The following is a 26482-nucleotide window of genomic DNA, read 5'->3' on the forward strand; positions in this document are numbered from 1 at the left end:
TTGATTCCCAGCTGTTGACATTGCTGCTTTGCTGGAGTGCTAAGGTGCTTGGTGGTGTTTGCTGAAGCCAAGTGTCCTCATTGGAAGAGGTGGCACTGGGAAAAGACAGGGTGAACTGTGGGTATTGACCCACTGACTGGCAGACAGCTGCCAGCACTCCTGTGTCAGAGTGACAGGTCGATACTGGCCTCCTGCTGCTGCCTGGGGGACTGGCATCCTTCCGGCAGCCTGTGTAAGTCAGGTGACAAGGTCTTTGGATGTTTTTGACATAGGTTATGTATTTCTGGCTGTGTGCTAATCGGTGACAAGGAAAGGCAGCTCCTGTTCGTAGAATTTTGTAGCAAAGAGCTGGCCTGAGATAAGCGAAGAGAAATATTTACTCATGCTCATTGCTACGGAAAGCTCCATCACCGCTTCCTGCAAAACCAGGACCAAAGTACAGCCTGAAACTTTACCTTGGCGGCACTTCATTACCTGTGGGAGTACTGCTGTTGGGAGGAAGAGCGTTTGGCTCCAGGATCTTGGCTGGCAGGGTAGAAACAGCAGGAACGAGCAGGGTTGGGCAAGCCACTAGACCTCCACTGACCTGATTAGCAGAGACCAAATCCACGGGGAAGGAGAGGGGAAAAGCTGCAGGAGGCTGTGAGGGCAAGAGGGAGCTGATCAGCAGGATGAGACATTGCATGTAGATGATGGCAGCAGCAAGAAACCATTCTCAGTTGTGGTGTGGAAAGGAGGGATTTGCTCTGAACTGCCTTCTAATGATTTCTATGCCTTCAGGTCTAAGACTAATAGCTGAGGTTGTGCCTCATATTCATGCCTGTGCCTTAGAACCTGAATGAGTCATTGCCTCTGCTCCATCCGAGCATGTTATGGGATCCAGCTCTTTGTACTTCTATAGACATTTCACGGACGGTGTTCTGATACCACTTGATCTTCAGCCTGGTGAGAGCACCAGCACATGCTCCTTCAAGGAATCCTTTCAGAGGGTGTGGTGTCTTTTGGGAAGGGGGAACCCCCACAATTTTACTTAGAAATTATATGAATCTGTTCGCAAAGACATATTCTTCATACCAGCTTCTGAGAACTCTCTGGAAGGAGAGTTGCCTCTCACTGAGCTGTCAAAGACAAAGCACTGGTGAGTGCTCTGCAAACTTGCCCATAAAATCATGGCACATAGGAACCTTTGGCAAAAGCACTGTGCAGCAATGGTAGGGTTAACAGAGGAGTCAGCTGTCTGTTCAGTATGTCTCAGATGTCACATCCAAATACCTAGAAGGCAGCTGGGTTGTGTGAAAGGAAAGCAGTGGATTAAGATTGTAGTCCCAGCTCAAAAGCTTTTTTTGTGACTTCAGGAATGCTTCGTATCGCATCTGTTAAATGAGATAATGCATATCCCACAAGCATACTGTGAAGATTAATTCATTAATCCTTTTTTTTTTAAGGGGAAATGGAAAAAGCTAGAGAAATAATCATATGAAACATCACAGCAGTAATGACAGAAAGCAAACAACAGCCTAGAACATGGCAGTGGCACCCACAGGTCAGTTTGGTAGGGAGGGCACAGTGCCCTGCCTCAGCTCTTTTCACCTGCACCATCACAGAGGGTGCTCTGTGGTGCTCCACTGGCAGGCTACAGATCACAGCCAGTGAATATGCCTCGCTGAAGGACCTGCCCACAGCACTGCCAGCTCTCCCAGGCACCACTGTGGGTACAGGATGCAAGGGAGAAGTGGCAGCAGCTTTGACACCTACAAGGCAGAAGATGATGGAAATGAGATGAGGGGAAGATGGAGAAAAAAATAGAGACTGGGCACTGTAGAGCAACTCCTTTTTCTGATATTCCTCAAGGGAAGCATTAAACAGATAAGTCACAGGGAGAGGAGTGCTTCCAAGTACACACAGAGACTAGTCTCCAAAGTGTTTACTCCTAACTTGTCTTCAGGTCGAAGCCTTCTGCAAAACCTCACGGGCAACATCTTCACCTGCACCCTTCATCTAGAACCCCTCATTAAAATTAGAAGAAAGACAAATACAGAAATGCTGCTTTCCTCTGAATGAGCAGCATGCCAGTCACAAGAATCTCAACGTCTTTTCAAGCTAAGAGTGAGTGGACTGGACATGTTCCTTCAATGTTGTTTGACAGCCTGGCTCATTTTATCAAACCCAGTCAAGATGAATGAGACACGTGTTTACTCTTGGTGGGTGAGCAGACAAAAGCTGCATGTAATTGTCCTCTGGGTGCCTGCCACTTCATGGGGATTTGTAATCATTTTGAGAAAAGAGATTTTCCCTGTCACTGGAGGAGACAAACTGGCACCTCAGCACAAAACATACCACTTAAAATAGCTTTTAACATGGCCTTGAAAACTATTTTTGGATCAGGAAAAATGTGGTGTAAAGGAAGACTGGAGTAGTGTATTATAACTGTCACTCAAAACCAAAGGCTCTATCATCTCAAGAAGATCAGCAGATGTGTAAAGACGCACCAAGATAACCAAAACTGGTCCATAGGCTTCATTACACATGGTAACAGAGGTCAAGGTCTTCCTCCTATGTGCACTGACTCACAATAATCACCTCTATTTCTGGTATTCTCCTTTCTCTCCAAAGGATTTGCAGGAGAAGAAGGAGTGCGATTCCTATCCCATAATAAAGCCAACTGCAGATTTGTATTATGATCTGCTGATTGCTTTTCCATCAAGCTGTGATGGCATCCAGACTGCTGTCAGGAAGGTGCAGTCTGCCTGTGCATTCCTCATTCTAGAGCAGACATCAGCCCTGGTGCCACCAAACAGCAGCTGTGTAATAAAATCAACTCCACGTTTCTGTTGAGGATCCCAGATTTGTTTCTCAATATCCAAAAAAGGAAAGTCATACAGAAGGGCTGATGAACAGGCTTCAGGTTTTTGAAGAAGACCGGTGTCTCCATCTGGTTGAAAGTCATCTGCAGAACAAACGACGAGTTAATGCACAAAAAGGCAGGAGAAAACCATGGATGCTGTCAGGAATGGGAAAGCAGATCAGCCCTTTTCTCAGGAAATCAGATGCAGACTGGGGCTGTGAGATGAGCCCTGGGCTGGGACACCCAGAACAGCCAAGAACAAGCTTGAAAAAGGCCAGAACAACATGCACAATGAGTGATGTGAGGCTGTGCTGAGTGGGGACAGCATCAGGCACTGAGCTGGGCAGCACATTCCTGGATGTCATCCCTATCTGGTCTCTTTTCCTAGGTAACAAGTGATAGGACAAGAGTAAATGGCCTCAAGCTGCATCAGGGAAGGTTTAGGCTGGAGATAAGGAACAACTTCTTCAACAGAAAGGGTAGTCAAGCATTGCAACAGGCTGTGCAGGGAAGCGGTTAAATCACCGCCCCTGGAAGTGTTCACAAACTGCGTTGGCAAGGCCCGCAGTGACATGGTTTAGTGGTGGCCTTGGCAGTGCTGGGGAATGGTTGGACTTGATGATACTGAAGGTCTTTTACAACCTGGTTGATTCTGTAACTCCATGATTCAAAGCTGGGTGCTGCTGAAGAGAGGGATCCAGCTGATGCCTCACCCCGCGTCCCTCAGCTGAGTACCGCTCCTCACAGGCAGCCACCGCCAGGCAACCCTGCTCCAGCAAGGGCGGACAGGCTGCACCTGAGGTGCGGGCTCGGGGACAAGGCAGCGATGCCTGTGCCTGAGGGATGCGCACCCTGCACCCGTGGCCGCCCAGCCCTGCGGGAGACTCCTGCCCTCAGAGCCTCCGGCCCAGACGCCGTCAGGGGCAAGCAGTGACTAGGCCGCCTTCACCCATCTCCTCCCGCAGCCGCTCCCAGAGCTGAGCTCCCTGCCCGCGGAGAACGGAGCCGCTGGGGCGCAGGGCTGGGCAGACGCCGCCTGAGGCGGCCCAGGGAGCAGCGGCAAGGCCGGGCAGGGCTGGCGGCCATTTCCCGCCGCCCCGTGCGCCTCACGGCGGCAACAGCAGCGGCCGTGGCGGGCGGCCTCTGCCCCGCGGTGGCCCCGCCCCCCGCCGAGCCCCGCCTCCCGCCCCACCCCCGCCCCGCCCGCCGAAGGTTGCCGAGCGGGGGTCGTGCGGCTCCGGCGGCCCGGCCGGCGTTTCCGGAGATTGCCGAGGGGCTTCGGCCCCTCCCCAGCCGCCGCCAAGCCCGTGACCGAGGCGCTCCGGTGGGTCGGAGCTCGTCGCGCCCCTTGCTCTGCTCGCGGCGTGGGGCTCGACCTCCTCCTCTTCTCCTCCCGTCTTCGTCTCCGGCAGCGCCGGGCGTCGCGGTGACAGAGCGGGGCGATCGCGGCGGGGGGCGGCCGGGGCTCCGGCGGCGCGGATGGCGGAGGGCGGCCAGCCCCCGCAGCAGCAGCAGCCACAGCCGCAGCTCCTGGCCGGTGGCGGTGCGGGGGCCGCCCGCGGCGTGAAGCGGGAGCCGGAGCTGGAGCAGCCCATGCCCGGTGGGGACGGCGCCGAGGGCGGCCACAGCAAGCGGCTGCGGACGGAGGCGGAGGCTGACGGCGGCGGCATGCAGGTAGCGGGTAGGGCCGGGCGGGCCCTCTCCGGCTCTCCCGCACCGGGGCTCGGCGGGAGCGGGGAGGCCGGGTCGCGTTTAATTGCTCTTTGCGGGATCCAGCGCGTTCCTTACGAGCTTGCGGCCCTTTCCGCCGCCGCTGGCACCGGGTCTGTTGCCCGCGGGTCCCTGGCTCCCGGGACGCAGCCTAACACGTGGGGCGGCCCGCGGGGAGCCGCCGCTGGGTCCGGTGCTGCAGGCATCGCCTCCCCGCCGAGGACCCTTGGGAGGCCGCGGTAGTGAGGCTGGGCAGGGGCACCGCCAGGGCTGTGGGGCCGGGGGGCTTGACCCTCCCCGCCTCGGGTCTCGTAAGCCATAGGGCGCAATCCCAGGTGCTGCCTGGGAAGGGGAAGGGGGCCGCGGGGCTTCGGGCCGGCGCCTTCCCGCTCGGCCCAGGGCTGCCAGCAGGATCTTGCGTTCCCGCCGTCTCCTGCCTGCGCGTCTTGGTCGTCCCCAAAACATCACTCTTCCCAGGTGCGTTCGCTTTTGTGTTTGTGGGGTGATGCTGCGGAGGTATTTCTGCTTTCCTTTGTCTGGGTGTTGTGCAGGGTCGTTTTGTTGTGGCCATTGTGGTGGCCTTTTTTTGCTTCTGTGTTTCTTGTGAGGGGTATAGTGGAGCTCTTCGGAAACAGCATAGTTTGTTCATCTGGGCTTGTTTCTCTTTCACCTTCTCTGGGGTTGGTCAGGGTTGCTGATAGTTTCCGAGGGGAGCATCCTGACCTCTCCAGCATGCTTCTCATTTAGACACCAAATGCTGACCAACAATCTTCCTTATTTTCCAGGCTGTCTTTCTTCAGTTTGCATGCTCAAGGTTTTCCTTGATTATGACTATTTTTTACATAGCTTGCAGCAGGAGGGGTTTGTTTGTGGTTCTGTTTGATATTCAGCTTTCGTGGTGGTCCCGCTGCCTCACAACATCACTTTTCTCTCTGGTGTAATGGTGTGGGCTGAATATATTCTGGAGCTTCACATCCCAGTGTTGATGCTCGTGCTCCTGCAGGGGCCAGGGAAAACTGCACCGTGCTCTTTTATTCCTTGAAGTAGTATCTTCTACACGTAGGTGTCAAGTATGACTCAGGCAACGTGTATAATTGCAAGGAGAAGGATGCTCAGTATTGAAGGAGTAGTGCTTATACGTTGTGTCTTGCTAGGAATTGTGAATGAGTGCATGTATGTGGTGACATGAAATTTATTCCAGCTCTTTGGAGTTGAGCTGAGGCACAGGTCCTGTGTAGCTACAGATGTGCCAGCTGACCTGCAGTTAGTGGTTAAACTGGTTGGTGTTGATGAAAACCAGTGGTAAGTCAACTGAAAATTGCCCAGGAAGCGATTTGAACTGTTTTAACAAAGTAGTGTTGTAATTAAAAGTTAATTTTGAGTGTAATTTCTGTATATATAAAGGGCTTCCCTCTATATTTGCATCGAGGAAATCTTGTGTTACCTGTTCAATGAATAGTACAACATACTAAAATTGCACTGCAGCAGTGTCTGTGCACAGCAGTGTGTAATACTGGTGGTAATGGTAGCAGGGATTGATTGTGGATCTTAGTGGAAAGTTGGGTTTTGTTTGCGTATCAAACACTGGCAGAGAGTGGAGGAGTGAAGAGTCCACTTTTAAGGCTCTGCTTATAGTCAGTGTATCTGTTCTTAAGATCAGGACCCCCATATTGTAGTTATTGGGTATACTTGTCATCTTTTTAATCTTTATGTGTGTATCTATATAGAAAAGATTTTTCAATCATTTTAATATAAAACATGAAAATAAACATATATATGTATATATGTGCACACACACTGTTATGGCCAGAAGTTTCCCTTGATTTTTTTTACTGTTAAAGAGTGTGGTTTGTTTATGTGGAGAATCTTTTCGTGATTGTAAGCAAGAAATACTAAATTTGAAGCTGAACTAACAAATCATATCAGAACTAGGAAAAATGTTCTTTAATGTTTGGGAAAGTTGATAAACTTTATCTAAACATCAAAACATTAGTGCCAATTAATACTTACCACTGCCTTTCAGAAAGATTTCTGTTCAAATAGTGTATTCTTTTGAAGTACTGTATTTTAGACTTAACGGGTTCTTTTAGTAAATTCTCTGTATTTAACTGTACATAATACTTAGAAGAGGAATAAGGAACCTATTATCTGATATTTTTTTTTCCTCCCTAGAAAAACCAGAGTCTTTCTGGAAGCTGGAAATAACACCAGGAACTGTTGTACCTTGTTTTTCCTGCAGATCCTGTCAATTTTCTACTTCCTGTTCCAGAGCCACAGGCTGTTGCTGTGTAAACTTAGTGACCTTGTGTCTCTGGGCTGATAATGAGAAATCTTGGGTGCCACGCTTGCCATGGTTTCTTCCTTGCATAACACCTACCTACCAATGTTTCGTTATATGATATGGCTTGTAATGCTGAAATAAATCATTTAGCTATAGAAATTACTATTTCAGTGTTAAAGCTAATAGTTTTTTTTATTGTCTATTAATATGAAATATAAAAACTAGCATACAGGAAGACAAGATAGTAACCAGTTAATAAGAACTGGGGGCAAGGTGTGCCTTAAAGCTTAGAGTAGCCCTGAAATTTACTGTGCTTCTTGTTTTCTGCTGTCTCAAGCTAGCATGCTCAGACAGCTTATGCAGTTAGGGTTTCATTATCTAATCCATCTTTGATCAGGCTGGATAAACAGTGTTTGGCCAGTGCTGATCTTGTTAGGAGGGTGGTGTAAAGCTGCTTGAGATGGGATTGGGACAAATCGGATCATGGCTGCTATCTGCTTCTGGGCCGTGTTTCAGTTAATCGTGGTGTGGGAGGAAAAGGTCTAGCATGAACTGCTGCCTTTTAGTTCCTTTTGGTCCATAAGTGGCAAAAATAAAATGCTACTGGCCAGGAATGTCTCCTGGAAGTATTTGGATATGTTTGTAAGCTTTGGAAGTGAAGGGCCCCAAAGGTACTGCTGCTTTTTAACTGTATAAATACTAGCTTGGTTTCTGTTTGCTGGCTTGGATGAGTTGAATCATTTGGATCAGTTTGCTGATCTGGGTAAAAATAGAACCTAACAGAGGGGAGAGGAAAAGAAAGTTATATTGGATTAACTGACTTGTGAAACTGCACTGAAATGCAGTTGTTGATGCAGCTGTATTTGCTGCTTGTCAGAAGAGGTTGACTGCTTCACAGATGGAAGAGAAAGTACCCTTGCAATAATCTTTATCCTCCTCCGTTCCCTGCAAGATGAAGGACGAGAAATGTTATGGCTAAATGGGAAGTATTCCTTCTTTCCATTTGGAGCTGCAGACAAGGGTGTAATTCCAGGGTGCTGTCCTGTCTTCTCCATCAAGGTGCTAGAGGTATATCAGCCAGCTTAACACTGTTGAAGAAAGTTATTAAAATATCTTACAGTTCCTTTGCATGAGGTTGAATGATTCAATCAACTCCTCATTTGGTTCCCAAGCTGAATGTTGATTTAACTTCTTAATGGGGCTCTAGGCTGGTTAGTGAATTAAAGTTATACCTAGGAGTAATAAGTGGTTGGAATTGGATGTGAGGTGTGAACAGAGCTGATCCTTGTTCCTCCTTCACGAATGCCTTGTGTGCATGAATGACTCGTGACCTATGCCTTACCCAGCCTACCTAAACTTTTACTGGCAGCAGGGGGTGGTGACTTGGTATGTCATTCAGGCATGTCTGCATAGGGTTAGTAAAGATGACTAGTGGTGTTGAGATCAGTCCCCTGTGACTGAATAATGACGTAATAGACAATAAGTCTTTGCTCTGCAAGAAAATCTGATTTCTCTTCCTACCACAAACCAGAAGATGTCCTGTAATACCTTCTGGCAGCTTAATTCCTTCCAGAATGGAGACCAGAAACCTTGAACAGCAGCATCCCACAGAAAGGGGAGAGCGGGGATGTTGCTGGTGCTTTATGATGGCCAGTGTCCTCATTCAAACTCTTGCCCTTTTGTGGAAGGCAAGAAATCAATCTGCTGATAATTTCTAAAGACAGGTTTGGGTTTTACAAGTACGAGGCTGACTGGAACTGTAATTTAGAGGGGGACAGTGAATAACAGCTTTTGTGCTGTAGTGGACCCAATGGAAGTCTGCATTTTTAAATCTTGCAGAAGAGAACATTTGCTTCCAGTAAATTGTGGGAAAGCAGTGTAATCAGGTTAGCTTTTTCATCCTTCTTATTATTTATGGCATGGCCATCTCATAAAGACATGCAGAGCAATACAGGGGATGCAGTATATTCTACAAAAGAAATGGTGCTCTAATTCTTAGAATCTGACCCCTGCCTTGGATGCAGGATGAGGTTTCCTGGGATGCTGTTTGGACAGACTATTGCTGATGTGATGAGACATAATGAATCACCTTTACGTTTGTTGTTATTTCTGTGTTTGCTTTTGTCCTTTGTGGGTTCTTTTTGAAGTATTTTAGCATCATGAGTTAGTCCTGACACAGTCTGGGAAGCCTTAGAAAATTGCCAGTTCAAAGAAAGCATTTGGCAAACAGACTGAAAGTTGGGATTTTAGAGGTGTTGAGAGCACTTTAATGTTGCCTCTTTTCTTCCCATATTCAGGGGAATGGAAAGCCCAAGTAAAGTATTCTGGATGCTTTTGTACCCCTCCAGGCTCTGTTGGTATTTCTCTTTGGATTTCAGAGGTTTGTGTTTGAAGGTGATGGCCGTGGTTGTGAAGCTGGCAGCTGAACAGAGGTCTGGCTCTACGGGAGATGGTTTCCTTCTGCGTGTGTGTAGACATATGCTTTTTATTTTTCCTTTTCAGAATTCCCATTTAGAAACATGAGCCCACTGGCATTTTGCAGAAAGCCCGGGCTCTGCCTTGCACTGAGAAAAGGTTGCCCACCTAGGTGAGTTTGGAGCAGCGTACCTCTCTTCCAGGCTTGTCCTGTGAAGTACCCTCTGTCAGCTTTTTGTCCCACTGACCTTGTGAGCATGGCTCCCACTTGCCCTTTTGCATTAGGAGGGATTCACACCTCTGTTTTCAAGACTGTCTCAAAGCAGTGCTGGTCACCGAAGGTTTAGCAGCTGTGTTGCTTTGTGCTTTAATGTGGCTGTTTGAGGGCTTTCAGTGGCTCTGCTGTGATGAAGCTGGTGGCATTAGGAGTACTAGGACACAGGAGATGGTAAGGAAGCAGCCGTAACATAAACTGCTTCTCCTGAACTAGCAGCACTGAAGCCAAACTAAAGTTGAGACAGATCTGAACTGGATTGTGTGTGTGGTCCATGGCACCCTGGAGACTGCTGCTGAAGGACAGACCCTGTTAGCTTGGAAAAATAAAGCCTGTCACTAGCAGCCTTTGGTTTGCTGCACAGGAACCTCTACCCCTTTGGAAAATGTTAGGGGTCGCATTGGTTGAAGGTGTTTTATAACCTGCTCCATGCTGCTGACTTGTCTCATGGTGTGAGGAAAAGCTTAGTTTTCATACAAAGCAAAAGAGGAGGGCAGGTGTTTTGGTCAGCTGGAAACTAATTTGCCCATCTTGGGTATTACTTGACCTTTTGTGCATGTGCTTTTGAAATGCAGTGGCTTGAGGGATCAGGGGAACATCTAGAAGTGAAATGAGAGAAGCAATTAGAGGTAACAAGTTCCAGCTCATTGAAGCACTCTGTTGATCTGCATTTTTACAGTGGTATTGAATGGAATCTGGAGTGTAGCTGTCATGAGATACTTCCAATGTTTAGGGATTAGAGCTGCTTCACTGCCTTTTGGGCCTTAACTCCTTTTGCTCTCCAGTAAGTTTACATTTGCCAACAATCTTCTCTAAATTTGGGAAAATGCTAGTTTAAAACGTGTATTTTCCCTAGCATGCTTCTCCCTCCCTCCACTTCACATTCCTAAGTGCACCTCCTCTATTATGGGTTGAATTTGAGATATCTGTAGGAGCCAAGCCCAGTGATGCCAGGGCCTGTGACCACACCAGACCCGTGCCGCTGTCCTGACCTGCAGTGCTCCTTGTCAGGGCTGAGCTGTCCCACCAAACCGTGCCAGGGCACCTCTTCGGTAGGAGAGCTTTGCTGGGCTTTACTGAGAAGGGCCTGTTGTGGGTTGAAGTTTCTAGCCCGTGTTCTGGGTTCTTGAGGTTTTCCAGGGTGTTTGGAGAGAGGCTTCTGAGCTGTTCCAGTTTTCCTCTTGTTTGGCTTGTCTTGCGTACATACGGCATCTATGAATGCCAGCCCTTGCAGATCTCTTGCTTGGATGAAGGAAATGTCCCTGTTCATTGCAGTGAGCATCCCATCTTCAACATCAGGTTGCCCAGAACCACATCCAGCCTGGCTTTGAATGTCTCCAGAGATGGCGCATCCATCACATCTCTGGGCAACCTATTCCTGTGTTTTACTGCCTTCATTGTGAAGACTTTTTTCCTCACATCCAGCCTGAATCTCCCTTCTTGTAGTATAAAACCATTACCCCTTGTCCTGTTGCAGCAGGCCCTGCCATAAAGTCTCTCTCCTTCCTTCTTACAGGTCCCTTTAAAAGAAGTGAAAGACTGCATGAGATGTCCCTGGAGTCTTCAGGCTGACCAACCCCAACTCTCTCAGCCTTTCGTCATAGGAGAGCTGCACCATTCCTGTGATCATTTTTGTGTCCCTAAATGATTGGAGGGATGTTGGAAGGGTTGTATACAAAAGTCCCCTTATTCAGTGAGGGGCAACCGCTGAACTTGAGCTGGATCAAGCATCTCTTTGGGCAGAGCTGTTTCTGCCAGCACAGTTGGTGCAGCATTAGTGTTCAGCAAGCTATACCATTGCCACCTCCTAACCTTTGGAGTGTGGGCAGGCTGTTCTTGTGATTCATACTGATTAGAAAAGAGGTAATAAGATCTTTTACTTGCATCCTTTGGATGGGACAGTTCGATTTGGTCTGACATGTTTCTGAAGTGTTTATGTGTTCCTAGGGCTGTTGCTTGTGTTTGTCTAGGAGAGTTTGTTGTGCAGGAAGACTGGGTGCTTTGCTTCAAGGAGTGTGGTCTATAAGCAGTTATTGGGTTCTTTTGTATGACTTTCCAGGGTTTTATCTGCTCATAATTGCCCTGGTAATAATGCAGGTATTAGCATAAACATGGGGAATAACCTGCACCATTTAACAGGGGGTGAAACTCCAACGTGTTAAAAAGCACTTTTTACCCCTCTGGCTGTATGTAGCTAAATTTTCTTTGAGAGAGGCTAAACAAACAACCTTATGTGGCATTTCTGTGTGTGGCAACTATCAAAATATTATCCCCAGAGGCCTTTGAGGCCCTGGGATCTGGATCCCGCTCAGGTTTCTTCAAGGGACTGTAGTGTGCTCTTCTAGCTGAGGCTTTCTGCACTCCCCCTGCTATTTCAGTAGGACATTCTTGCAGACACTTGGGGTGGTTGCTGCCGTTGGGGGTGATGCCTGGGAAGAAAATCCCACCAAGGCATCACTTAAAAGCCCTGATTTAGTTCTGTGTGGGCTGAGGAGGGGCTGTAGATAGGATTCTGGACCTATAATTTGCTGCCTGCGGTTGAGTTCCCTTACCCGAAAGGAGTGAGAAGGTTGCCTCTGCCTCCCTTGGGCCGGCAAAGTGGGAGAAGGCTGGGCTCTGCCCTGCTGCAGGCCTGGGTGCCTTCTGTACTCCAGCCACATATACTCCGAGCAGCTGCTGTGAAATGGTGCTTATGAGCCATTTCTGCCCATCTTTTTGGTTTTTATTCTGTTCGGTGGCTTTTCTTCCTTTTTGTGGGAAGAAGAAATGAGAGGAAGTGTGTGCATTAAAGAGCTTCTACATTGCCCTTTGTACAATCTTGTCCTGAAGAGAAGGTTCATCAGAGGCCTCTTATCTATTCTTATCCTTCATGTTAAAAGCCCTGCATAGCCTCGGAGCAAAGCTGGACCAGGATGGAGTATGTTTTGTAGGCACTTGTCCTTGCCTGTAGGCACCAGCTCCTCTCAAAGCTCAGATTTGGGGTGGTTCCTGGGATTAAAGACCACTTCCTTTAAGTGATGCTGCTTCCACTCCTATGAGTGGGACCAGCCATTCAACGTGGGAAGATCCAAGGGTTTGTTCAGGAAAGGAAACCTAAGCTTCCTGTGGTATTGCCACAGCAGACTGAACTGCAGGCAACATGAAGGAGGTGGAAGCTGGCAGTGTTGTATGGGCAGATGTCCTGGGACTGGTGAGATGTACAAGAGTGGGGAGCAGGGGTTTGTGTGATGTTTGCCTTAGGAATGACACGGATCATGGAGGAAACATGAGGCAATAAAGCATGCACATTACTTCTGCTGGCTTGGTGGGATCTTCGGCAGCCTGCAGAAGTCAGTTGGCTTCTGAAGCTTCTGTCTGTCCCGTTGCTTGATTTGTCCAGGAGTGCAATGTGTGAAGGTGCAGAACGTCTTCAATGATTCAGTTTTAGGAAGAGGTGTGTTCTGCTATGGCAGTGCTGTGGGAGTTGGTGTTTGTCCTGGGTGATCTGAAGCTGCTGGGTGCTGTCTCCTCAATGCACAGGGGTGAGTGTGCCAGAGTGAGAACCAGTGCAGCAGCAGGCTGCACCCAAGGGAGATCTCATGCATGGTGCATCCAGCATGGTGGTGGCTGAAGTTCAGGCCCAGCAAGTGCCCAGCAGGAGGACATGACAAGAAGGCACAGTGTGAGGTCTCAAGAATGTGGTTGTACATTTTATGTTTTTAGAGATGACTTCATCTCCATAAGTGCATCTAATGGATAATGCTTGCTGTGGTGCTATTATATCTAGCAGGAGTTTGGTTATCAGTTAAAACGGGTGTGAGGTCAGGCTTTGGGCTGAGTGCTGTTCAATATTTCATTTCTTCCTTTTCATCTCATGCGTGACCCCAAACCGTATTTACTGCAGATAATCTAAACCTTGCACTAAATACAGAACTATCAGTTTTTAATGGTCTCTTTTCTACAGTACTTACCAGTGTAGTGTGGGTGCTTCACAGATAATGATGATCTTATTTTTGCTGTTTTCCTGAGGGGTTGAAAAGGTATAATATACCTTTTGAAATGGGGAATTGAGGTGCTGTTGATAACACTAGTGTTGCAAAAATCTGATTGACACTTGCAACCTGATTGATTTGTATTTTATATTGTAGCTGCTGGGGTTTTGGTGATGTTTAAACATTGAACTACAGCTCTCTATGATTTCCACTGTGTATATGAATACCTACCACTTCCACAAGCTGATGTTATGTTGGGAAAATATAAAGTGATGTAAAAAACAGTGGAAAAGCTTGAATTAAGTAACTTGGTCACCGTCATAGCAAAATTTCACTTGGAAGGTGGGGTTTGAAATCTAACTTTTTAAGTATAGGGGATATTGCTTGTCTTTAATGAGAAAACCATCTTCTTTTTACCTTCTCCTTAATGAGAAAACCGTTTTGGTTTTACCTTTTGGTTTCTGCAGCTGTTTTTCCTGCTCATACTGCAGCACTTCCTAGGCTTGAATGAAGCAGGAGTTGGGGAAAATACAGCACATAAGCCTGATTGGTGGTAACATCCCTGCACATGAGGAAACAGGGTGGAAGTTGCATGGGTGGCTGTAACTGGTGTCTTTGATCTACAGTCTTGACTTTTGCAATTGAAATGCTGTTTTAGGAGAGAAAGAAGCTACCTTGTCTCTTGAGTTACAAGCATGTTTCTGTTGGCAAGCAGAAAGCTGCTGTGTGAACAAGAAAGGCAGGAACTGGTTCCCAACCTGCTCCCTGTGCTGGCTCTGTGGGGACAGGCCACTCTTCCCCCTTCGTGGGGACACTGGTCTCAGCATGGGCACTTGTGGGGATGGTGCGGACGAGAGGGAGGTTAGCTAAGGCATGTTTTGCTAGGAAGGTATTGTGACACATCTGGGCTGCAAAACATTCCTGCTACTTGGGATTCTTGTGTGAAAAGTACTTGGGTGATTGTGGTATCTCTATCCTTTTTTTGAAGAACATGTCCCTAATGCATCCCATTACTGCCTGGTTTTCATTGCTTCTCCATGGGTGTTTAGTTCTGGTCTCTTCTTAGCTGACAGCGCTGAGAAGAGGAAAACAGAAGTGTGCTGTACAGCTGGGGCTCTGCCATCTGCAGAGTCCTGTACCAGAAGACTAGGATGTTGGACTGGATGCTTGATCTTGTTGCCAGGATTGTCAGACTACAGCAGTGGAAGTAGTATAAAGCTGTGGGGAAGGATAAAACAATCCATCCCACTGCTTTTTCCCAAGGGAAGATAAACACCAACCTGGCAATGCCACCTTTGTGGCTCTGTGTTGTGTTTGAGGAACTCTGGTTGCCTTGAAACGAGAGGAGGAGATGAGGCTGGAGGCTTCCCATGTGCTCACACAAATCCAGTGGAGACCTGGCACCTGCTAATGTCACCTGTGGGATCCAAAAGCTTTGTCTCTAAATGACCTTTATACCTAAGTTATTCCTGGGAACTTCTGACTTCTTGGGCTGGTCAGATTTCCGTAAGAGTGGTGATCTGCAAGCCAGATACCTCATATTGTGAGAACTGGGCTGAGAGGTCACAGTTGCAAACACAGTGGAGGCAAGGCTATGGCTTGCCAGGGTGGGATGGATTCAGCAGAAGGTGAACAGTGCTGTCTGTGTGGTGGCTGAACATCAACTATGGGTGGGAGAAAGCTTCAGAGAAGAGAAGATGCATTAAAAAGGAAATGGACCAACTGTGGATTTTAGCTTTCAAATAAAGAGAGTTACACTAGGACTTAACTTTTTCGAGTGTTTCCATCTGTTGTGTTTACCCTCAGCCAACAATGAAGCACCACAGTGCTGCTTGCTCACTCAGATATCCTGTTCTTCCCCTGTTGGGATGGAGGAGAGAATCAGAAGAGTAGAAGTAGAAAAACTGTTGGGATAAAGATAGTTTAATAGCTAAAGCAAAAACTGTGCATGCAAGCAAAGCAAAACAGGGAATTAATTCACTATTGCCCATTGGCAGGCAGGTATTCAGCTATCTCCAGGAAAGCAGGGCTCCATCACCCAGTAATGGTTACTTGGGAAGACAAACACCATCATTCCAAACATCCCTCCTTCCTTTTTCTTCCCCCAGCTTTATATGCTGAGCATGATGTCAGATGGTATGGAATATGCCTTGGATCAGTTGGGGTCAGCTGTGTCCCTTCCCAACTTCCAATGCACCCCTAGCCTGCTTGCTGGTGGGGAGTTGTGAGGAGCAGAAAAGGCCTTGACTCTGTGTAAGCACTGGTCAGCAGTAACTAAAACATCTCTGTATTATCAACACTGTTTGCAGCACAAATCTAACATAGCCCCATACTAGCTACCCTATGAAGAAAATTAATTCAATCCCAGCCAAAACCAGGCAACATCTGTCCATCCCTTCTTCCAGTGCCCAGTTCTGACCTGTGAGTTAGTCTTGTCCAAGATCTGGACTATTGTGGCGGACTTGGATGTGGTGAATGGGACTGACACTAGGTCTTGACTTTATGTATGCACTATATGTGTATATATATATTCATATATCTGTGTGTGGCTGTGGCAGGAAATTGAAATGATGCTTGTAATTAGATCTGGGTTTTTATTTGTGTGCCTATGTCCACTGATTGCATTGTTCCAGAAAAGGCTTGTTGCATTTTACCACCTTGCCTGATCTCTTCTGTCTTCTTTCAACAAGAGCATCATGTGGTCAGTGCCAAATGCAGCACATTCAGAAAAATAACTTTTTACTGTCCATAAATCACAAATTAGCACCATTAAGAATTATTGATGCTTCATGTTCTATCCTGAAACTTCTTTGACTATGGGCTTGGGAACATATCTGAGCCCACCTCTTCCCAGCCTGTGATCATTGTATAGGTTCTCCTGGGGATGGCTGTTTCCCATGGGGAAGGTGTTGATTATAATAGATGGAGGTGCTGTGAGTCTGTGTGTGTGTGTTTGTTCTCCTTCTATTATTCAGAGCTTAAAGGGGTGAATAAAGATTCCTCCTCTGCTGATCAGCAAGTTGATGTTTTCATCTTGAGTGGTATAAGGTATTTGTGACTGCTTTGCATACCAGGAGTAGCATGGGTTGGATTTGCAGCTTGGACCACGATTCCTTTAAGGACTAGGAATTCTTTGATGAGTGATTACACTTAACTCTGGGCTGTTAGTTGATGGATGTAGATGGAGCATGTCCATGTTGCTTGGGAAGGTTTCCTTATATAGGCATGACCTTTCCAGTGAAAACAGGAAGATAGTTTTTGCATTAGTTTTTTTTCAAGCTTGGTGTTTGTCTCGTATTTGGAACTCATGATTTACTGCAGACATTTACCATAGAAGTAGCTCACAGTCTTGGTAGTTTCATGGGGCAGGGTTTGGCAGCTCTGCTGGGTTTTGATATGAAGATTGGCTTGCCTTGCAGTGCAGCATTTGATGCAGCATTTATTCTTTCTGTATTTGTTCCATCCTTTCTGTACCAGCTTCTATTTTTCACCTCAGTGGTCTAGTTCTCCTTCCTTATCATGTTGGCATCTGAAGATTGGAGGTGTCTGTGTATATATGGAAAAGACTAGCCAAGTCTGTGTATTTTAACATGTAGGTGTGGAATGGAGTCTGGTTCATCCTATGGTAAGAGTGTTTCTGTTGGATTTTAGTATTTGTTGGTGTGGGGATTGCAGGTGAATTGGGAAGAGTGGTCTTGATGACACAGTAGGATCAAGTTTGTTGTTTGGCTTGTGTAGTTTACTTGATCCTCAGGGTTATTCTGAAGTACATTCTCCTGAGCAGTTTCTTATTCTAGGTCACCGATTTCTTGATGCCTGAATTCTTGGGAGTCTGCAGTTAAGATTCAGAGGTTTGTAAATCTGTCTAGTTGATTCTGGGATTAGCAAATTTTACTTTTGTTTCCAGAATATGATTTTAAAGGCAGTCCCTAAACCTCTGGGCCCTTCAGGCAGGAGAAAATGTGTGGCATTGTTCCCCTTCCATGGGTGAATTCCTACCATTGTAAGACTTTCTCTGCTTCTGACTTCCTGGGCAGGATTTTGATGATGAATACAGTCACACAAAGTAGTGGAAAACTTCTGAATAGGTCATTTCTCAATTTTAATTCCTAGATAAGTGTTTTTCTGTCTTGTATGGATTTCCCTAGGGTGCCAGGGCTGTTGGATGGTTAACTTCACTTGGATGGTTAGCTTCATTCTCCGAACAATCTTCTCATCTATAGATGGCACAGTGTTTGTCATGGAGGCCACTGTTTCCAAGAAGATGCTAGAAAAAATTGAATTTGAAAAATGAACTTTGTATGGGATGCATTTGAACAAACGTACTGTGGACATGGCAGTGGGGAAGGAGGACAGGAAATGGTACCACTCGTCTCCCAAAGGCTGCTCTGTTTGAGGATGGTGCTGCCTTCCTTGTGGCTTGAGGGGGACTTTCACCACCATCTAATGTTAAGTTTACCCCAGGTTGGAGTTGCTGGAAATGTGTCTTGTCAAAAGCTAATTCAGCATGCTATGCATGAAGGGTAGAAAAAGCCCCAATGTGCCTGTAGGAAACTTTCTTTTTAGTTGGAAGAATTTGAACAGTAAAGATAGAAAATGTCTGGTAGGAAAATTTCTTCTTCCTCGCATGGTTAGCAGTAATAACCAAGAGCAAATTACACAGTGTTGTGTTTAGAGCCCTCTGATAGTATTGTCATGCCTTCTGCTTCTGTTTACAGATTTCCCATGTAGCTGAATTAAATTAACAAGGCTGGTCAATTCATTGCTGCTGTGTTTAACCCCCTGGGCAGCAGTGAATCTGGCAAGGATGGAGCATCATTTTCACTTACTGCTTGGGAAGGGAGGATGTACAGCAAAATGAAGTAGTGATATTGCTTGGGGGAGAGATTCACAGTCACAGCTCTGGTGTTGGATGAAGGGAACAGAGAAGGATCACAGCAATGTTTTTCCTCCACTGTTTCCAGTGTGGCTCTGTCACTCTAGTGAGTTAGATAGCATGAGGTGTTTTTGTCATGTATGGGCTAGCCAGAGACTAATGTATCCACATAGTTTGTTCAAGGCGGATAGCATTAGCATTACAGGAATCAAAACATATCTCTTAGTTCTTGTTCATAGATTTAATCAGTTGTTTTTAGCAGTTAAATATCCATGCATTCTTTAGCCTACCCTCCGTTATCATGGATTTGAGCGCTTCTTAAACCCTAATGTGTTTAATTGCATAGCATTCATGTTAGGAAGAAAAGTGTGGTGCAAGGTAATGCACAGAGGAATTAAATGTCTCTACCAGGCTACCTATGGAGGAGCAGAAATCTTGGAGCATTGGGTTCAGTGGGCCATCCTTCTTCCCCCAGTTTCAACTGGGTGGCTTCCTCACTCAGTTGCTGCCCATTCTTTGTAAGGGTAGTTCTTGGAGGGTGTTGGGAATGCATGGTGAACTGCATGCTGCTACCATCTTATGCAGCTTCAACTTGCTATGTTAACAGAAGGTAGGGTCTGCAATGTTTTAAGTTAACTACAGCATCTTTCTGTAGCACCAAAACTCACTTAAAAGTAAATAGATATATGGATCCGCATTCTGTTGTTGGAGATGTTTCATATTTTCTTTAGGCTTGTGCAAAATAGGTGGTATGGTGGAAAAGGTTGTACAGAATTCTCTGCTGTATCTGTAGCTTGTGAGACTGGGGTGATATTATGGGTTTAGCCTTGCAGCCCATTTGGAAATCTGGGCTTCACCGTGCCACACTTGCTGCTCTTGTCTGTTTGCTTCAAGTGTTACGTGGAATTTGTAGATAGTTGTGCAGTTTGCTTAGCAGAAACTGTTCCTCTGAGGCAGCTGATGAGTGGATGACCAACAGCTGATTAAAACAAACGTTTAAAACAAACCTTCAACAGGCTTTTGGGGAGGAAAAAGAAAAAAGAAGAAAAAAAGAAGTATTAAGTTTATGCTCTGCAAATGTTTTATCAGTACTGCTGGGTTAAGCACTGTCAGGCCACCTAATGTAGGTTGGTCTGATAACACCCCTTTGCTCTGGGCCACAAGAGCTTCTGTCTATGGTGTATCTACAGTAGACACAGCCCCTACGTAGTGACTCTCTGTTTTGGGGTGCATCGTGTGAAAGCTTACCTCGAGGCTAAGCTGACCTGATAGTAAACAGCTGCTGAAAGAAGTCATCCTTTCCCTCTGTTCTCCATTTGGTTCTGAGTTTCTTTTTCATGATCTCATAGAAAATGAGTAATGACAAAGAGGAGTATCACTGAATTCAGCTGCCTCTACTGTGATGGATGTTGTGCCTATCTGCCTGCTAAATCATGTTTAAAATGAGGGTATCAGTTGTGAGCCCTGTTTATTCTTAGAAGGGTGTGCCTTTTGCATCCTACTTTTTGGAGTAGTTAATCTGTAATGCACAACTTTGCTCTTGGTGTGCAGCAATTGCATCTTCCAGGGTAATTTACATTGATGTGCAGGTTAGCCTGAGGTATCACAGACCTGACCTCAGTGCTGTGGTCCTGGGATCAAGGGACACAGGGTGCCAGCTGCTACCTGGGGAGTTGGGGTGTCCTCGGGGGTGTGGTACACTGGAAGGGTGCACATGCCAGGAAGGTCCTGACTGGGGGTGTGTCTGGGAGGAGGGAAGGTGCTTGTTTAGAATCATAGGATAGTTTGGCTTGGAAAGTGCCTTCAAAGCTCATCTAGTCCAACCCCTTGCACAGAGCAGGGACATCTTCAAGTAGACCAGGTTGCCCAGAACCACATTCAGCCTGGCCTTGAATGTCTCCAGGGATGGAGCATCCCCCACTTCCCTGGGCACCCTGTGCCAGTGTTTCACCACCCTCAGTGTAAAGAATTTCTTCCTCACATCCTGCCTGAATCTCCCCTTGTAGTTTGAAACCATCCCCCCTTGTCCTATTGCAACAGGCCCTGCTAAAAGGTCTCTCTCCATCTTTCCTGTAGGCTCTGTTCAAGTACTGTAAGGCTGCTCTAAGGTGTCCTCGGTGTCATGTCTTCTCCAGGCTGAATAACCTCAACTCTCTCAGCCTTTCCTCACAGGAGAGCTGCTACATCCCTCTGATCATTTGTGGCTTTCTGGATCCTCTCAAAGAGGTCCATATCTTTCCATGTCTTTTCCATATCTTCCCATATATTAGTAGCTGAGGCCATGACAGGTGACCTCAGATGCTGAGGGGCTGAAGTAAACCAGTAAATCAGCAGTATTTTTCTTTGTGTGCGTGCACAACAACGATGGCAAAACTTTTCTTCTTAATACTGATTTTTTTTTATTCCTTAAACCAGTAATTGCATGTTGACTTTCTGGAGCTCGGGAGACTCAGGGAATGACCTGAGAGTAGACTCTGGTAGTCATGTAGAAGGAAAAGCTGTTGAAGAAGCTGTGTTGCCTCTGCTGTCCCTTCAGGAAGGAAGGTGGCATCAAGTGCTTGCTGTTGCTGTCTCTCTGGTTCTGAGGGACATACAGCACTGTGTACATTGACATGGCACGTTGTAGCCACAGTGCAGCTGCACATCACTTTTGTCACCTGGGCAGTGACAGAGCCTTTTGCATGTTTAGTGCCACCACGTAGCTGTTGACCTCTCTCCCATCCACGCTGCTTGAGGGATGAGCAGTTGCCCTTCCATCCTGCAGAGGAGGGCAGTAAACCTGTGCTGGCCTGTGGGGTTTCTCCCATTAGCCCATGTTTTCAGCCCTGGCAATGTAGCTGGCGGCAGGCCCTCTTCCCTCGTGTGCCGGCACGCGTGTGCTGCCCTTGAAACCAGACCCAACTTATTAAAATCATTGCTGGTTGCCATGACAGCTGTTGTCGCTGTGGGCTAATAGGAAAGGCAATTACTGCTGCATGCTGGGGAATGTGCGGGGGGGGGGGACGGGACAGGAGGCTGCCTGCATGCTGATGAGCTGTGTGACTGGTAGATGGGCTGTCATGGTGAGGAGAGAAAGGCCGGAGATGCCCTGTAATGAGGTTTGGCCAAATATGCTGTGTTTCCACCTCCTGGGCAGGCTCACTGAGAGATTCCCGCCCTTCCTTTGATTGTCAAGGGGAGCCTCGGGGTTGAGGTTCTCATTTGCAGTGGGGCTCAGCACAGCACTGCTCAGTGACTCTCAGCTGGGCCAGGAACTGAAATGGGGAGATGGAAAACTTTATACATGTTGAAGATACTCATCTGGCCCCTTTCCAGCTGCTTCCTCTCTCTAAATATTCCTTCTCGGCTCTTGGCTGCTTCCTGTAGGTTGAAGGTTGTGATATAAAATAGCTCCAATTTTCTTGGAGTGAGAAGGGCTGGTTATAAAAACTGAGGTCAGTTTTGTTTCAAGATTCTTTTTTGGTTCTCAGGTGCTGCTGTGTCAGTAGAAGGCTGACATGGTCCATTTTATGATGGACCCCTGTGTATATCCCTGTCTGTCTGCAGGTGTTGTGTGGTTAAGTGGCAGATGTCATCTTTTCATGGTTTTCAGAGTTTAAAGCTAAACGGAAATTGCATCCTTCATCTTTTTTTCACTGAATTTGGGCAGTGTGTGCCCAAGCAGTGCCAGTACTGTTTGTGCCCAGTGCAAAAGTGAGAGAAAACAGGAAACTTTATAGTGAGGAGCTTGTAGGAAATAAACAAATTCCTTGAAAGATTGGAGGTGGGAAAGTAGGTGAGAGCTGCGAGTCTGCTGCTTCTGTAAAAATTCAGGGATACCAAAACCTGCTTTGACAGAGCCCTGCACCCCCAAATCACAACCCTCTGTCCCCTCCAATTTGTGCTGCTTTTCTTTTCCCTGGAGCTAGGGAATGGCCTGATTCATTTCTGCACAGGAGCTCTTCCATGAGGCCCTCTCTGGCCAGCGAGAGGCACATCACATGAGTTTCTTCCAGCTTCTGGAGTCCCTCACAGTGTCAGTGTAGCTAAAATGATAGTCCCCTTTGATGGGGAGACAGACCCAGGGAGCCTGGAGGAAGATACTTGTGGTCAGACCAAGAGAGAAGTGAGAAGAAACATTTGCCTTTTGGAGCAGGCAAGATCTGGACCTTGTCTGAGTTTTTCTCCGTTGTTTTGGTTGATGTCCCAGCAGCTGCTTGCAACTGCCCTCGGTATCATGCCCCATTGGGATAGCAGCAGTGACTCACGCGGCTGAGATGGCTTCCGCAGCCTGTGAGAGCCTGGCTTCCCAGGGAGCTGTGGCACCAGGAAGGGGAAGGTTTCTGGTGCGTTTGATCCTTCGGTAAAGATTACTCTGTGTCTGTTTAATTAGCGACTGCTGCTTTCTTCACTGGCGTACTAAATATAAATTGAGTAGCTGGTCTAATACACTCGAAGTTGCAAATGTCAGGAGTCAATAGCTTAATTTTCCTCTTGCCAAATCTGATTTGTCTTTAAGTACTGCTGCTAAATCTAATGGTGCAGTAATTCCTATTTGTTAAAAGGAATGAGAGATTTAAGACTGAGAGGAACTTCAAACTCTTCTCCTTCGTCTCTCGTCCCACTTCTGTTTACAGAGGAAGAGCTGCTCATTTGCAGGTGTTTGTACAGTATGATCTGAAGTGTCAAAAGACTTGATCTAAATATGCCATGTGCTAAGCTTGTATTCAGCTGAAGTATAGTTAAGGTTTTCTCTCTGCAGTTCTTTTTTGGGTGCAGATTTTACCTTTGTGACAGTCAGCAGAGTGCCAAACATGTTTGAAAGCATCAGAGATGCAGTGAAGATAAAGAAGCTGTGGATGCAGCCCAGGCTTGTGAGGATTTACTTGGGCTTCATATTTGATTTGTGATTCTTTGTCTACTGAACCGGTCTAAGTCTTGGCAGGCCCCAGGGAGATCTGTAATGGGACAGACATCTGTGCTTGCCCTGTCCGTCTGCCTGTGCAGGAAAAGGAGTAGGTAGCAAATGAGAGATTTCTTTTTCTTTTTTTCCCTTTTTTCCCCTGGGGCTCCTGCTGAGCACAGTGGACCTGATCTACCTCCATCTGTTTTGCCTTGTACAGTGCCATTGTACACGCTGTTTGCTTGAGCGTGTCCACAAGCTGGAGCACGATGCCCAGGAAGTGGTTACTGGACAATGCTGGCGCTGCCACCTTGTAAGAGCTCTGCTCCAAATTAGTCTGTTGGAAAGTCCTGGAGAGCAGAAATGATGGGGAGAACTCCTCGTGGTGAAGACTGACTGACTCAGTGCTGCTAGCAGCCGCCTGGTATGCAGGAGGCTCTGCGCTTTGCCCTCGGCTGCTGTAACTGCTGTTTATTCATGCCCTGGCTGATGCAGCATGCTTTTGTTCTGGCTGGTGGGATAATGTGGGGTACCTGGTTTTGGGGCAAAGCAGACTGCTGGGCTGGAGGAGGAGGGAGCACGCTCATTATGTGCTGGGAGCATTTTTGCCGTGTTGCAGCATGTGCTGGGGGAGGCACTCCTTAAACATGGGAGCACCCAGAACATCATGTTGATCTGCCAGGTCTCTTCTGGCCTCGAGACTTGAGGCCTGGCAGAGCAGTTTCAGCATTACATGTGATTTTGTGGAAAAGGGAAGAAATAAATCCAGAGATACTTTCTTGAGGTGTTCCCATTCCCAGCGGTGGCAAGATAAATTGTGTTTCTGGAGTGTGTTGGGTTGTAATCAGTGTCTGTTCTCAGTCCGCGTGGCGGAGGCAGAGACTCTCCCCAGTGTTTCTGTGTGCTCCTGGTCATCGGCAGACATTACTGATGGGCACAGACAGCTTTTTCCAAAAGCTGTTTCCTCTGTTGCATGATGCAATGTTGAGTCAGTAAGCCTGTCGCTTTGAAGGCTGACATTTTTCATATCCCCGACACGTTTTTATTGCCTTTCCTTATCCCTTTTTTCCCTTCCCTCCGCAGTTTTCCCTATTTTTGATAGACTAATCTAACATTAGCCTTTCCTAGGGCAGAGTGGTGGCTGCGGGAGATTAGCCTACATCCTCTTCTGCTTTAAGCTTTGGGAGCTGGGCTGATGGAGAGCACATGACCCTCCCAGTGGCTTTTCCTTCCCGGCGGGACACAGGGAGCTGTGTGTGAGGGGAACAAGCAGTGCTGTGTAGCCAGTCGGCTCTCCGCTCCCGCTGGTGGCAAGGGCAGGCAGGGTTTGCCAGCTCCTGCCAGCATGGCACAATTCGGCAAGCTGGCAGCATTCCCAGGTAGCATGGGGCTTTCCCACGAGTGGGCTGCTGGCTTCCCGTTTGGACCCCACATGCATGCAGGGTGGCTGGAGGTGACGCGAGCTGGATTCGTCTTTCCTCAACACCTTGTAAATGAGCAGAGTGCCTCAATTATTCACTCCTCCTCGGCCTGCTGTTCCTATTGAATTCCCTGTGTGAGGCATGCTGCCAGCACCCAGTGATGAATTAATTGCTGCAGCAGCCCCAGAGGCACCCCACACCCTGTGTGTTCAGGGCTGGGGAGCTGTATAGCAGCAGGGCGGTGGGGCTGGGTTGCCCTGCAGTCTTCCCATCCGCAGCGTAGGTGGGCACCAGCCTTTTTGCTGCTGGAAGGGTTGTTGGCAGGTTTGTGTGTCTATATCTGGTTCTGCCTTGCAGCCATGCTGAAGATAGCCTGGGCTCCCAGGTCCTCATCTTTTTCTACTGTCTCTCCATGTGTAATCTGGTCTTGTACCCTATCTGTATTTCATCTTCGTGGCATGGATTTCTCCGCAAACCACATCCTTATTTATTTTTTTTTTTACACACAATTTGAGGTTCTCTTTTCTGCATCCCCAGTTTTCAGGGGTTGTGCTAAAAAACAATCACGTTTCACATTTTCTGAGAGGAATTGTTTCCTTTATTGTTCTAATGGAAATCATTCCCTATTTGCCTGTGGTGTTAGTCTTGCTAATTTTTGTAAGTGTTTAAAAGATTCCTACTCTTCACATTATCGCAACACATAAAAGCTGTAAGACACATTTTATGCTTTTGGAGGAGATGATCACCTCTCTGTGCAAGAACTTCTGGGTGTGTGCTTGGTACCACCTTCATTGTGTTGATCCTCTGCTTTGTTCCTCTCTATTTTCTCTTTTAAGCAATTACAGCAGGTGGCTGGTCCCTGGGGGAACTCCCTTTGACCAGAGTGCTCTCTAGTCCCGGTTGACAGGATTGGATGGAGTTTCAGGTCCTCCTGGCTACACAGAGGAGTGAGTGTTTTTTCACCTCTAATTGGATCATGTAAATCAGCTCTTCCTTTGTGTCGTCCTCTTTGTGCAGAATCTCCTTCTGGTGATTTTTGATGAATAAATCGGCCTTGATAACGGGTTGAATTTTTGTTCGATAGTCATGTTGATATTTAAAACCTGGTGTATCTGAGGAGCAAATAGGGGTAATAATCAGGGCTGTGACCAGTGATTTCCCTCAAAACCTGATTTCTGTAGGTGGTATGTAAGTGATTGAGAACAAAGTGGCAGGGGCTGCCTGCCTTTTTTCCCCTGTTTTTTAATTTAGATCCTGTGCTGTTACAGCCCTCTGGGATTTTAGTGTTTGATAAAGTGCTGAAGAGTCCCTAGAGCCTTGCAAAGACTGGAAAAAACAAAGTTCCTTTCCAGAGGGAAACCCAGTCCTTTCACACCAGTGTGAATGCTGGATGCTGGAGGGGTACACCCCTGCTGGCCAGTGCAAAGCTTTTCCTGCTGAACGTCTTCGGCTGAGGGGATGACTAAGTCTTTCAGAGTCACTGCTTATCTTCCTGTCCTCAGTTTGCTTTGTCTGGCTGTGATGGACAACCCGGAGGAAGGATGTGCTGACCTTTTTTCCCCTCCTTTGACTCATACCTCGAGCAGCTGAGTATGCTGTTACCTCTGAAATGGTGGCTGCAATGCTGCTTGCTGTGGCTTCTCTGCAGCAAGCAGCAGAGGAGACTTAAAGTGATTCAATGGAGAGAGAAGCAAAACAAACCCTAGGAAAGCCTAGATCATTGCATATGTCCACGAGCATTGACTGGTTATTTTATCAAAAAGGCTAGAAGGAAGGGAACAGGGTAAAGATGCCTGTTCTGTCCTTC

The 26482-nt window shown here is 47.1% G+C and overlaps 1 protein-coding gene across 6 annotated transcripts in view; it reads left to right on the forward strand.

Annotated features, from left to right (window-relative positions):
- Positions 1-4162: 4162 nt before the first annotated feature.
- RBFOX2 (RNA binding fox-1 homolog 2) overlaps positions 4163-26482 on the forward strand; it is a 166184-nt gene continuing 143864 nt past the window's right edge. For 5 of the 6 annotated variants that reach the window (XR_004549659.1, XR_004549660.1, XR_004549661.1 and 2 more), the window contains exon 1: positions 4310-4519. Coding sequence is in view for 3 of the 6 variants with exons in the window: in XM_034063371.1 (XP_033919262.1) it covers positions 4325-4519 (195 nt within the window). In the remaining 3 variants the exon portion in view is untranslated. Of the gene's footprint in view, positions 4520-26482 lie in introns of all 6 variants that reach the window. The other variant, XM_034063373.1, reaches the window with a different exon arrangement.

Source organism: Melopsittacus undulatus, chromosome 5 (assembly GCF_012275295.1).
Source record: "Melopsittacus undulatus isolate bMelUnd1 chromosome 5, bMelUnd1.mat.Z, whole genome shotgun sequence".
In the NCBI taxonomy this organism is placed as follows: Eukaryota; Metazoa; Chordata; class Aves; order Psittaciformes; family Psittaculidae; genus Melopsittacus; species Melopsittacus undulatus.